We start from the raw sequence: 13137 nt of genomic DNA on the forward strand, positions 1-13137 counted from the left end.
CGGCTTAAAGCAGCCAAATTGGCAGGAGGAGAAAGACATCTGACAAATGTCCCTGCATGCTGAGCACCCCAACAAACAAGCCACCAGGACCCTGTGTCTTTGCAAATAGTAATACGAATCAGTCAAATCATCTTTAAATCTATGCACAATTAGGAAGCATCTGTCATCACTGCAGACTTGGTTGGTGTTCCTTCAAGCTACCTACTAATTTGCAAAAAATCCCATTTCCCATGTCCTTGTGTGACAGGCAGAGATAACAGAAAACACATCACTTCTTTCATTCTGTTCAAATGAGAGAGCAAACATTGATTAATTTCCTACACATGATTATAGAGGTGACAAAATAACACTGAGGATGTCTTTCAGTGTGATACATGTCTCCAATAAATAGTTGCATTTCCCAAAGTGACACGTGCACTTTTGTTGGGTACTGCTTTAGAAGAGTCACCTTTCACACAATTACCCAACATCTGTTCTGTAGATGGAAATGAGCTAGTAGCTAAATCTGGTACAGAGCATCTCCTCTCTTTTTGAGATGAATGATTTCTGTACATGGTCCCTACTATAAGTAAACTTTAACTTAAACATTGTCAGAAAAAACTAAATCTTTTTTATACCAAGAATTAAAATAAGTGGTTATTAATCAGTATACTGTCACACAACAGGCAGTTTCCTGTCTTTAAAGATGTCATGAAATAGTACATTTAAAACTTCCAAACATCCTTTTCAGGATTTCAGGAAGTACATCTGTAGTTTATAAATCAGGCAACAGAAGGCCCAAAATGGGGACACTGGGTCCTATTTTCTTGCTTGTCGTGCTTTTCCGTGCTTGTGCCAAGTTGCAACTTTTGTGGATCAACGTGGATCCTGCGCACATTTCAGCACAAATAGTGAAGGATATTTACGCACGGCAGCTTAATAGGCCAATAAATTAATGATTGGTTAATAAATGTGGCACACTAAAATTACCGATGCAGTTTATTTATTAATACCATAACATCAGTGACGTTTGGAGCACATTGCTCTTTATCAGTGTTGTCAATTAACTAATTGACGGTTTCATGTGTTCTTTGTTCACTTTGATGTTTAAATAATGCCAGTGTTTGGCACCTGTACAACGTTTTTTTCTTATATCCAATATTAAAATGGTTCCCACACTGGGCAGTGGTTCTCATAATACCAGAGAAAGAGTTATTATTAATATTAGTTACCTCTTCCCAAGCCAATGTAACATCACCAGCCCATGGAGATCGACTTGTAGTACCATAAATTTGGTCATTACGAGCCTGAACGTCCCAGAAAGGTATGTCAGTTTCCCTCTGCGTAAAGTCTGGATGGTGGTGCCGGTTTGTTCCTTCTTCAGCCATTAGAAACGGAAAATACAGTGTGCCACAGCAATTATAAAGGGAATGAGGGGAGCTGATCTGGTTGGCCATGATTGAAGTCGACTGTGATACACCTTCTAGCTATCTATTCCTCCTAGTTCACCACTTCACCATGCTGCAACAGAGTTGTGCCTGTGTTTGTGTTCACCAAAATTCCACCACAAATACCAATCCAACAAGTTGGCCACACCTACTTGCAGGTGGATAAAAATAGGGCCCACAGTCTCTTGTCAAAACACTGGCTTGTTGCCCTAGGACCTGGAAAATAGGTCTCACTCTCATGTAAAAGAGGATTTCTGAGTGTTTTTGGCATTGCAGTTGTATTGTTCTTGTCTATAAACAGAGTTACTGCACAGAATGAAGTGATTATCAATCACGAGTCTGTTAGAAATCCTCCAAATACTTCATAGTCCAATATGTGCAGACAAAGAAAGCAGACACAAACCACTTACTTCATTCTCAAATGAATTAACACGGGGGAAAAAAGAGAGATGTAATTCTAAGCAGTAGCCCGTACACAATGCCAAGACAGTGGTGAAATTAAGCCGGGATGGCATGGAAAGGGTTTTGTATTTGCCTGTGAATAGACTGTGATGAAAGCACCTGCACTCTGCACACTGCCAAGCTGCCCTCACCTCACCAACATCTCAAATCCAAAACCTTTTTAAAAATGTAACAATCATGCATGGGTCCATATATATACCTTTATGTTGCTGCAATTAATCATGGCGGTGTCAAAAGGACAAGGTGGTAATTTTCACAGTGACAGAATGATTCAATGAGAAGCAGGAGAAAAGGGGAGAGAAAGAGGAGAGCGGCAGCGAGAGAGATCCTGGCCATGACTTAATCAGCTTTCCTTCTCATTATTAACTGTCATTATCTTTCCTCTTTTCAATCAGTGCTTGCTTGTGCTCTGAGGATGTTCTAATAGTGGCACTGGGAACTATTATTGATATGTCACCAGCTTGCTTCAGTGACATCAGATGCCGACAGATCTTGAAACATAATGGCAGACACTTTTAACACATGCAGTCCATTATACTTAGCCCTCTAAGCTGCACTAGGGGCAATCTGGCATGCTGGGTGTCTCCAAAGCAAAAGCGTACGAAAAAGTGGGAGCTTCAACACACTGGATTCATGTGAGCTAGTAAACTGCATGCAGCATGATCAAAGGCAAATATGGGGAATCTGCTTTATTACTTTAAAATATAGAATATGATTGAAAATACGGTGTCAAACTACTCAGTACTAATATTTTTAATGATGCAGGAATGCCAGAATAAAATATGAGACACCTTATTATTTCAGTGATTACTGCAGAAGATGGATAATATGAGAAATATAGCTGGAGCTCTTATTATCATTATGATATATCATAATTACATTATTATTCTATCAAGTAAACATTATTGACCGTGCTAAGTTTTTATTCAAGTCCTAATTTGACACTTGAATAAAAAAGACCATATTCAGCCGAAAGAAGGGACAGTCAGAGCCTTCTTAAACTGCTTTTAATGTTAATGTAACAAGACGTGCAGCTGTAGCAGCGCTGGATGACGTTAAACAGTTTCACATGTCTACACTAAGCCACAATCAAGCGTCAGACTTTGCACTGGAAGCTGGAGGAACAAAGAGAGGCTGTAGCATTGCAACAAGGCAAAGTTTGTTTTATTTCAGGAGAGCTAAAGCAAATTATTCAAATCAAATACAAAGCGTATGTCTCCGTCTATGACCAAAGACATTTTGTATTGAATGGTGTATGACAGAGCATTGAGGTTGTTGAACAGTGAGATACAGTCAAGGCTGTGGTGATCTCATCACAAATTAAAAGGTCTTGAGATTATGATTTTTCTGGTCGTAAAGCGCACGTAGAAATGGGTAAGTGAATTCGACTTTTTCTTACACACAGCCTTTTTAAAAAAAAAAAAAAAATGTTGGCTCATTATTTCTTTAATCTATTGATTTCTATTAAAAAACAAAAATACAACAGGTACAAGTAAGAAGAAACATTCTAATTATCTGAAAATCTGATGATAAAAATAACATTTGCAGCTTGAACACAGCGTAGCTTCAGCATTTGCCTTGTTTTAATTACTTCAGGGGGCTCATCTGCAGTATAAACAGCAGCTCTCATCTTTTCCACCCACTTTCGTCTTCATTCTCTTTTAACAGCGCCCATATTCTGAGAACTGCTCATCATGAGAGGACCTTGCATGGCGGTGCTTTCTAACAGCAGGAAATGAAACAACCTTTTGATGCGTGGGAACATTAAATGTGGGTGAAATTGCATTGAAATTACGTAATCCTTAAACCTTGTATAAAAGATATTTTTTTTTATGATAACAATGCGTCACTGACAGTGAATCTAAAAATAATGTGACAGTGGGAAAGGGTTTGCTCATTGTGATGCACTTACAGAAAATCATAACGCCAATCTGCAGCTCCACTCAGATTTATGGAGCTGTATTGCAGTGCTGCAGCTCATTGTTTCGCTGTCCGGCCTTCAACTTTACTGTTATGGTTCACTCTCATCGTTCTCATTGTGTTGTCATCGGCTGCAGCTGGCAGCTGCTATTACCTCCAAAATCTCAGACACAGTTGGCAACTAGCAGGTAAAAAAAAGTGGAGCATTTTGCCTCATACCTTCTCGACAAGCAAGTTTGTTGACAAATTCACCATTTTCTACAAAGTGTTTTATATTTTTGTGTTCACCCAGTATCCCTTGTAAACTTAATTTTTTAATAAAGAATGGCATAAGATATGAAACAAAGTTGCAAATAATACAAAATGTGTTTTATCCTAAGTCTATACACATACCACAGAAAGGAAATCTTCATGTTTGATGAAATGATGAAGTCTTTGGTATATTTCCTTAGATTCAAAGATAGTTTAGTGTATGCAATACCCGGGAATTGTCATATTTAGCAGCTGTTGCTAAACGCCGGCTTGATCATTTGGGTCAGTTTCTTTGGAAGTTGTAAGCCACTGTTGAGCCTTGGCTCACAATGATATGACATTGAAAATAGAGCTGACAACAGCTCATTTTGCAACAAGCCCCCCCCCCCCCCGGCAGCAGCACCGACAAAGACTAAATGAGTTTCATCAAAAAGCAAAGGCAGCCGTTTGAAGTTGCAGTCACATAACTGGGCCAAAGCAGCAACACTCAAACAAATACTTACAAACAAATAATGAGGTTTTGTTATGCAGCATGACCATGGACAACAGCATAAATAGAACAAATGGACACAGTTTAAATGTGATATTTGTGTTCATTCTTCAGCAGTAATTCTATGTGGGCAATATATAAATTAAGAATTATGCCACAACAACGTGATTTTTATCTTGTGTTTTCTGCAACCTATTGTCAAGTAGCGGCTATACTGTATGTTTAGTTTTGATTATTCCAAAACAGCTACTAATTGGTATGCCAACATTTGTGAAATCATTTGGCAATACTGTTTGCTACAAAGCTTAACCCTGTGGTATAACAGTGAATAACCAAGCAGAGATTGAGCCAAACACACATGAAGCATGCTCTACATCTCAAATGACTACACTTGTTTCCATGCCATTTACAAATGAATATTTTCTTTTCAACTGATTAAGGACCACAGACTTCAAATGAGATTAAAGAGAACCTCGCAGGAGCCTGGCGAGATTGTCCTTTGAAAATCTATCCATGAAACCCACCAGAGATTGTTTGCTGGGTTTTGATTTATTTCAACAGTACAAGGCAACTTTGACAGGCCGTGATCCACTCCCCATAGAGGCAGTGTAACTTTCCAAACTGAAAGTGTTTTTGTTTTTTGTCACGTTCCTTGGATCAGACTTGACTTTAGATTTGACTGTATATTTATATTTGGCATTATTCCAGTGCAAACACTGTGTCTGTTTGCCAAAATGATATATAAGGCTAGTAAGCAATGCTGAAATTAGATTCTGTCCTGGCACCCTGTAGAAAAGTAGAAGTAAATTTCCTCCAATAGTTTTCTGGCTCACACAATGACACACAACTCTAAATTTAACTAAATTAATTCCGTGCTATGAGCACACTAGGAGCATTAAGGGCCCTTCACACTCGTGGTGCTCGCATACAGGTGTTTTCACTTATATTGGCTATCTCAGGACTGTGTGGGTGTGTACCAACTGTGCTTCATTATCATCTGAGTCTCCTGTTCGTGTTATTTCATGTGTTTGTTTGTGGAACAAGTTATACCGTCCCACTTTTATACAAAACAATATATAAAGTTTGGTGACTTTAGCAAACTTCCAGCATTCTGTAGCTTTATCCAACTTCAAACAGAATAACTAAAAACACCTGTGTGGGTGTGCAAGATTTTTAAAGTCTACTAGTGTTTTTTTCTGTCTGGTGGTGACAAAGGTCCCCCATTATGGAAATAAAACGAGTTAATCTGCAGATGTGGCAGACAGGACTTGTTATATTTTAGGCTCATGTTGGATTCAGTGTTTCCTCTGTGCAGGAGAAATGGATTTTGCTTTGAGATGATGTAGCATGAAAAAAAAAACGAAGCAAATTGCTCACTACACTGAATTAAATCTGTGCTTTTTTTGTCCATTACTGCCGATTTTGCAGATTCGATGTCATTACTCATTCACTTTTAACACCTTTAAACAAGTGGTCGACAAGTCAACTGCGTTTTTATAAACAAATAAATGCATATTTGTTATAATTCCTTGTTCTAATGCATACAGAGCATATCACTTTTCTTTTATAGACTAGTTTATTTACCATTTAAAATTTTGAACACGTTTAAAGCCTCTTTCACTGAATACTTTACATCCTGGGGATCATGAATGCCTTACCTACAGAACTCCAACTGGATCCAAACTGAAACAGCTTTTAACCCTTTGAACCCTATAGGTTTTTTTTCAAGGTAATTTCATAACCTTCATTTTTAAGCTCATATCTTGTTCATTATGGGGGCTAGCGATTCATGCTGTATCTTGTTTTTTTTCAGGACAATCTAGGCTATCTGGATCTTTCATCATTTAATTTGATAATACTTAGAGATTTTTTTATATTAGCCTTTATATTAAGGAAAAAAATAATTTTGTCTTAGGAAATTGTTATGTTTTAATTAGTGTTCGAGGATATCCTTGTGTGTTGTTGTGGCTTAATAATGTTTTTGTTCCTTTTAATTCAGGTTTATTGCTTAATTTGATTTTAATGCCTCAACTATTTGAGATCCATCTGATATGCTTAATTCTGTTTAATGTTATGAGGCACTTAAATTGTGCTGTGTAAAAAAGTGCTGTCGAGATGAACCCAATCGTTTTATGTTTTTTTCCTTGATGTTCTTCTTAAACTTGCACACATTTAAAATGTATGCATTTTCTTGTATGTGAGTTTTATTTATTGCAGGAAATGAAATAATTATGGTGGTCTGTAAACAGATTGCTCCTTTAGATTGCACTACTGCTTAAAATGCCATTCTTGAGTCGTTAAACTGCTGGGATGAAATTACTGTAAACTGCCTTTGCAGCAAAAAGCTTGCATGCATTTTATGGCATACCAAAACATTTTATTGTATCTTACTTTTTTTTTTGCAAACTGCTAATACAATAGTGAAATGAGAAACCAAACAGTATTTTTTTTTTTTTCCAAAGTCAGTGACTCACTCATTTGCTTGCTGAGCCAGTGACAAGGCTAATTATAAGCGATGTGACTGAGCCAGTGACACAGAGAGAGTCCAGGCTTACTGACCAGCTGAAACCTTTCAGGTCTCTTTTTCTTTATTATGAGTTTTAAAAAAAAGAAACCAGCAGCGCCGAGCTTTAATGGCTTAAGGCTCCCCGTGAAATCACAACAGGGGAGAACCTCACTCATCACACCATCAACCACAAAGTACCCAAGAGACGGAAATCATATTCACCTTGTATTCACCTCTCACTGGGCTCATAATTGCTGAAGATAGGTGTGCTCAGGGTCTGGAGTCCATTACCATACACCCATGGACGATGATTAATGACCCGGTGGGAACTAACAGCGAGCAACTGCTCTCAAACAGCGTCCGTAAGCTCATATGCCACCAAACACCTGAGCATATGCTTCAGATATTTGCAAGTCCTTGTCTTGCACTTCAAAAAGTTGAGGAAAAAGTGTGTATGAAAGAGTCTGGAGAGTGTGGTCATGACTGCATGAGTGTGCACACTAGTGTTTCCGTGAGGGTGTACAGTGATAATTCTGTCAACAGTGATCATTGCTCTCATGTCACTGTAATTAGATTAATTGCTCTGAATGCGGCCATCAATAACACTAATGTGTCTGTTTTTCTAAATCTGATCTACCTTTTATAATGACTACATTACGTGACAAACTTTTCTTGATAGTAATCAGTCATAGGTCAATCTGTCAGTGAAGGTAAGAGCGGTCCTGGTGACAGCTATTGCAGGAATACACCAAACTTGTACCATCTGGTTTTATTTTGCAAATAATGCTGGATTTCTGTTGGAAGCACTGAGATCAAAAACTGTGCTGTTGTCATGCAACTTATTAAATTCTCTTTAAAGAGTTTTTTCTTATTTTCTTTTTTTACTGGAATGTTAAAAGCATTCATACATCATAGTGCCCTAAAAAAAACAACCAAAATAAATAAATTAGTTAAATTCAGTTGGCAACATGCAACACAGCTTCTTTTACTCAGTAAACAACAGGGATCTGTGTGCTGCAAAGGCAGGTCCCCAATGAACACGCAGCATGATGCATCTTCAACAGCAACTCACCGATGGGGCTGGTTTCCCTCCCTTCGCAGTGCAGACGAGAGTGAAATTCTGGGCTTGGTATCGACTGAAAGGGGCCGGAGTGTTCTCTGCCACCACTGATATGTTGTTTGGAGGTGCTGTGGATGACAGGGGCAGAGCTATGTGAAACAATATCCAACACAAAATGCAACCTCAGATATTTCTAAACAGCAAAAAAAGACGTCCACTTTCACTTTCTCGGTTGCATTCCAGGAGTTAGTTTGTGATGAAGTGTCATCTAGGGTTTATACATGTAGGTGGAAAAGGCACTGGCAATACTGACAGCACAGGAGGAGCAAGCTGCAGAGAGAAAGAGAAACACTGTTCTACCCAGATGTTTAAAATAAAACCGACTCAAACAAATCTGCAGACCTGCTTTATCTTTCCACTGTATCTATATTCAAAAAGAAAGCAAGAACCTGCTGAGGGAATTTCCACATAAAATGGTAACTGAATGGTTTGGGACAATATGTTCAAAACTCCCCAGGGCTCATGTGAGTCGGATGAGGCTGATAAGGTAGAAAATCTCATACATATCATATCACTAACCCTCTATCTGAATCTCTCTAGGGATCCCGGCAAGTATGTCATGGTGGTGTAAAGGGAAAACATGTGCGCAAGACTTCACAGCATTATAGAGGAGTATGGGGAGGAGAAGGGGTAATGAATGGAAATCTCCCACATCCCCCATAAAATCCGCTGTTCAACATGCAGTGCTCTGGCCTTTGTGTGCTGCCTTAAATATGAATGTGAATACATCATAGACCATATTGTAGTAGGGAAACATCACATTTTAACTGATGATACTGCAGCAGATGATGACCAGCTGCACAAGGACCAGTTGAATTGTGAATACTGCTGCATGTCAAAGGCACTTTTCACACCATTAGCTGAAGATACTACGTTTTTCATGTATTCTGAATCTCTACATGTCTTTTCTTCACGAGGCTCTACATGCACCGCCATGCGCGGGCAGTCTGTAGTCGTCTGGTATATTATTTCCTTTCAATTTTGGCAGCGGGATGTTTTAAGAATACTTTAACAGGCCCGAGCTTCAATATGAATGGGAAAACATTTGTGAAATCGGCCAAGGACTGTGAGGTGAGACAAGAATCTGGCAAATTTTCGAAATCCACGAGTCATGCTTTCAGGCAAAAAGAAAGGTCACGTGGAGAGCAGCGCCTTTTTCAGGCGCCAGTTTTGCGTGTGAATCTATCAAGCGGTTTTAAACAGACATGCCACAGCAATTAATTGATTTAAAGTGGGAGGCGGCTGGTGGGGTGGATTTAGCTGCTGGCCTGGGTGCCTCTGTGTATCCACACCTCTTAATTGCTTATTGATGGAATTCATATGGTTGTAAATTAACCTTAGAACACTCCATTAGCTTGCTGACAAGCCTGTCTCAACCTGGCATATGATAAGCTGTCAGAGGTGTCCGCTCCTGACCAATCATGCTCAAGCACTCAACACAGAAGTACTGTATGTGAAGTGCATATGGCGGACTGAAGCTACAGCACTATGTAGAGCATATCTGCAGACAATAAAATAAACCAGTCCAACTTTATAGATTTAGAATATTGATTGCTCTATTCCAAAAAACAGCATTGTATTCCATTTTGTAGAATCCAGTAAACATGTTCCTAACACTGTGAAGTGCCACCAATGCGGCTGTTAAAAGTTATGACTCATTTTCACAGCATTAGCAGCTTCACACACAATCAGATCATGAGACGTTTGCAGCAATCTGTGGAGTTTTAATACATAAAACCACACATTTAATTCAGAAAACCCATCCTATTAGATTACAAATAATTACTGTTAAATTGCAAGTTTCCACATGACTGATAAATATTGATAATCCCCTGAAAAGTACTTCTCCAGAACAATAGTAAAAAAGAAAAGAAAAAAAGCTTTGTTTAGTTAGAATGAAATCCCGAGGACAACCTTGTAATTCTTCACCCCGGTCAAGTTAGTTCAGGAGTGATGCACATTAATCATGGCACTGTATTATTTTGTGCCCTGTAGGTGGTGGGAGGGGGGTAGGGGGGTGGGGTGGGGGTGGGGGGGCACCGTATGGGAGTGAAAGCTGAAGACGTCAATAAGCATTGGTGAAATAACTGTGAACAGCGCACTGTTTGCAAACACAACAACCCTGTATGGGATGAAGATGGTTGTCTACGGTGGTAGAGTCTAAGCCTTTTACACCTCATTTAATTGCAGTTCTAACTTCTGCCACTTGTTAAAGGTTAAGATTACATTTTCCTTTGTTGTTTTGTTGCATTCTTTATTGAGTTCTTTGTTTTACTGAGGTCTGCATAACATTCATATGAAAACAACAGCTAGATAATAAAAAAATTCTCTCTTGACAAGTCCAACACAACCGTTAATGCTGACATAATGCTCATACAAAACAGAGAAACAGAAAAACTTTCAAACGCAAAAACAAGTCACAGTTAAGTTTGCTAAACAATATGTAGTCTTAAGAGAAAGATATATATATATATATATATAAAAAAAAAAAACTTGTGGAAAAAAAGAAAAGAAGCAATGTCAATACCTTTAACATTCTTCACGAGGTTTCTTTAAAGGCTCTGAATATTTTGAGTACAGATATAAAAATTCCAAAATCCTCTCAGTGCAATCTGTCCCTTTCTGTTACATTATGAATACTGCACACAGTGTACAGGTAAAACTCTGTATGCCCGGAATTCTGATTGTCAGACTATTTTTTTTTTTTTTCCTCAGAAATGATTGAAATCTGTCATGCAGTGTGTCTTGAGAGAATCCAAGCATTTATAGAGCTTCTTCGATATATATTTTCACTTTAAGTACTTCCTCTTAAGAAGTAGTATTTTTTTTCTATCTTAAAGGCTCATGGAATTCCTTCTAATGCTAAAACATTCTGAAACCTCGCCCTTAGAGTTTTTACCTGACATCACATTCATGTTAAAAATACCATTGACTTCTCTGCAAAACATACTATATGAATTAAGTTCTATTATATCCTGTAAATATAGATCTTGAAATGCATTAAATGTGAGGTTTGCAGTCCTACAATTTATTCTTCTTTTTTTTTTTTTTTAACTGCACTGACACATCACTGCATTAAAAGCAGCATTTAATTCCTTTAGTCCCTGGTAGCGCGACTACACCAGTTACAACAATAATGATCTCTCCCTCCATTTCTCATTCACCACCTCCTTCTTGTTCTACATCCTCAAGCACCATTGCTCTGCTATCTTTTCAAAAAAACAAAGACAAAATACTGCAAATGGGATTGGAGAATGTGCAAAACAGGAGCCTGTTTAATTCTCCTAAGAGACTGTTTTCCCTGGCCTCATAATTAAAGGATTTAGAGCTCTGGAGACAGCTGGACTCACAAGAAACACTCCCAACGTCGCCTTGTACTAAGCACCCAATCCTTCGGTCCACATCTCTGGGGGTTTATTTTTAGTGGAGGAAAGAGGGGGGAGATAAATGATTGCAAAAAAAAAAAGAAAAACAACAAAAAAGGTGCCAAGGTCAGCCTCTGCTTTCACTTTTACTTTCAGTAAAAGTAATTCAATGATGAGTATTTGATTAAGCTGCACTTTTTCATTGTGAGCTGAAATGTTAAAGTATGAACTTTGAATTGTTTCACCCGACTAAATGACGCATTTCACTTCTCAGTGTGGTTTTCATCACAATCATTACAGGATAACTCACTCAACAAATTCTCAGAGTGACAGCTAAAAAAAAAAAAAAAAAAAAAAAAAAAAAAAAAATCACAGCAAGAAGTGAACTTGTGAAATTTTCCACTTAGACCCAACATTAATTATTTAGAGTATCCAAACTGCTGCATGTATGTTTGTCTTCACCACGGCAGGTAAGTTATAAATAACCTCTACAGGTGAAAGATGGTATTAGTAACTTAGAAGCAGTTAATGTTTGTGAAAAAATTAAGTCAAATTAAATAGCAGTCAAATGAGAACAGTTTCTGCAATCATTTGGCCAATGTTTACCATTCTACAGCTCATGATTGCCTCTTTTATTAGCATTAATGCACAACATATGCTTTAGTCACCAACTATTCTATGTGGTTTCATACCGTTCAGTAACAAAAGATCATCAGTTTTGAATGCTGTGCCGCTGAAATTTGCTTTTAATAAGGACTTTAAAGACTAATTTCAGTTAGCAATTGGAAAAGATGATAATTCATTTTGGTTTGTTTTCATATTTAAAAACATACAAAGATTGGACTTTGACTGATAATGGCACAGTGAATACTGTATACTATTTATTCTGGATATATAGTTGTATATATCAAACCACATTGAAAGAGGGCCTTGAGATGACACAGTGCTATCAGTATGCAATACAGCTTTGCAGCTGTATTTGGAATTATAATTTTAGAGTTGAAATTGGAAGTAATAACTCAGACTGAAAGAGACACAAGTGAATCCCAAAGAACACCCAAGCAATATGTCCCACCTTTTAAAGCCACAGGGACAATATCACAGTTAATAAGCAGATCTGTGACAAAGCCAGAAAGAGAATACAGATGGAAGGATGGAGGAGAGGCTGCCAAACACCATGTGGAGTAAAGTACATAATTCAGGATTTTGTCAACTGCCTTTCATGGGAGATTTAAAAAAAAAAATCATCATCTATTTATTTTGATCATGATTTCCCTCCACGATGGGGTCAGTAGTCAGGAACGGCCATACAACAGTGATTCTTTAAATTGTCTAAATATGTCTTTAAAAAAAAGCTGCAGAACACCTCATTAAAAGCATTTCTGGCTAAAATAATTAAAGCTGCAGATAAGTTGGCAGGTGATGCATTCACATGCGGTTATTTATGATCAGTGCACAACGGCAGTGTGCGGTTTGAGAAAACACGACCGTGTCTAAATTCCTGTACTACACAAGTACGAGTCCTAACACGTGAGAGCTCTATTTGTTAGTGCACTAAGGAAAGTATGTCATTTGGAACACAACACTGGTTTCAC

General features: G+C 38.0%; 1 protein-coding gene across 2 annotated transcripts in view; it reads right to left on the reverse strand.

Moving 5' to 3' along the window:
• igsf21a (immunoglobin superfamily, member 21a) overlaps positions 1-13137 on the reverse strand; it is a 158168-nt gene that overhangs the window by 21443 nt on the left and 123588 nt on the right. For both annotated transcript variants that reach the window (XM_069149712.1, XM_069149703.1), the window contains exon 5: positions 8130-8245. In XM_069149712.1, coding sequence (XP_069005813.1) covers positions 8130-8245 — 116 coding nt within the window. The remainder of the gene's footprint in view (positions 1-8129; positions 8246-13137) is intronic.

Source organism: Embiotoca jacksoni, unplaced genomic scaffold (genome assembly GCF_022577435.1).
Source record: "Embiotoca jacksoni isolate LCO1_2020_lvr unplaced genomic scaffold, fEmbJac1.0.p SCAF_1, whole genome shotgun sequence".
In the NCBI taxonomy this organism is placed as follows: Eukaryota; Metazoa; Chordata; class Actinopteri; family Embiotocidae; genus Embiotoca; species Embiotoca jacksoni.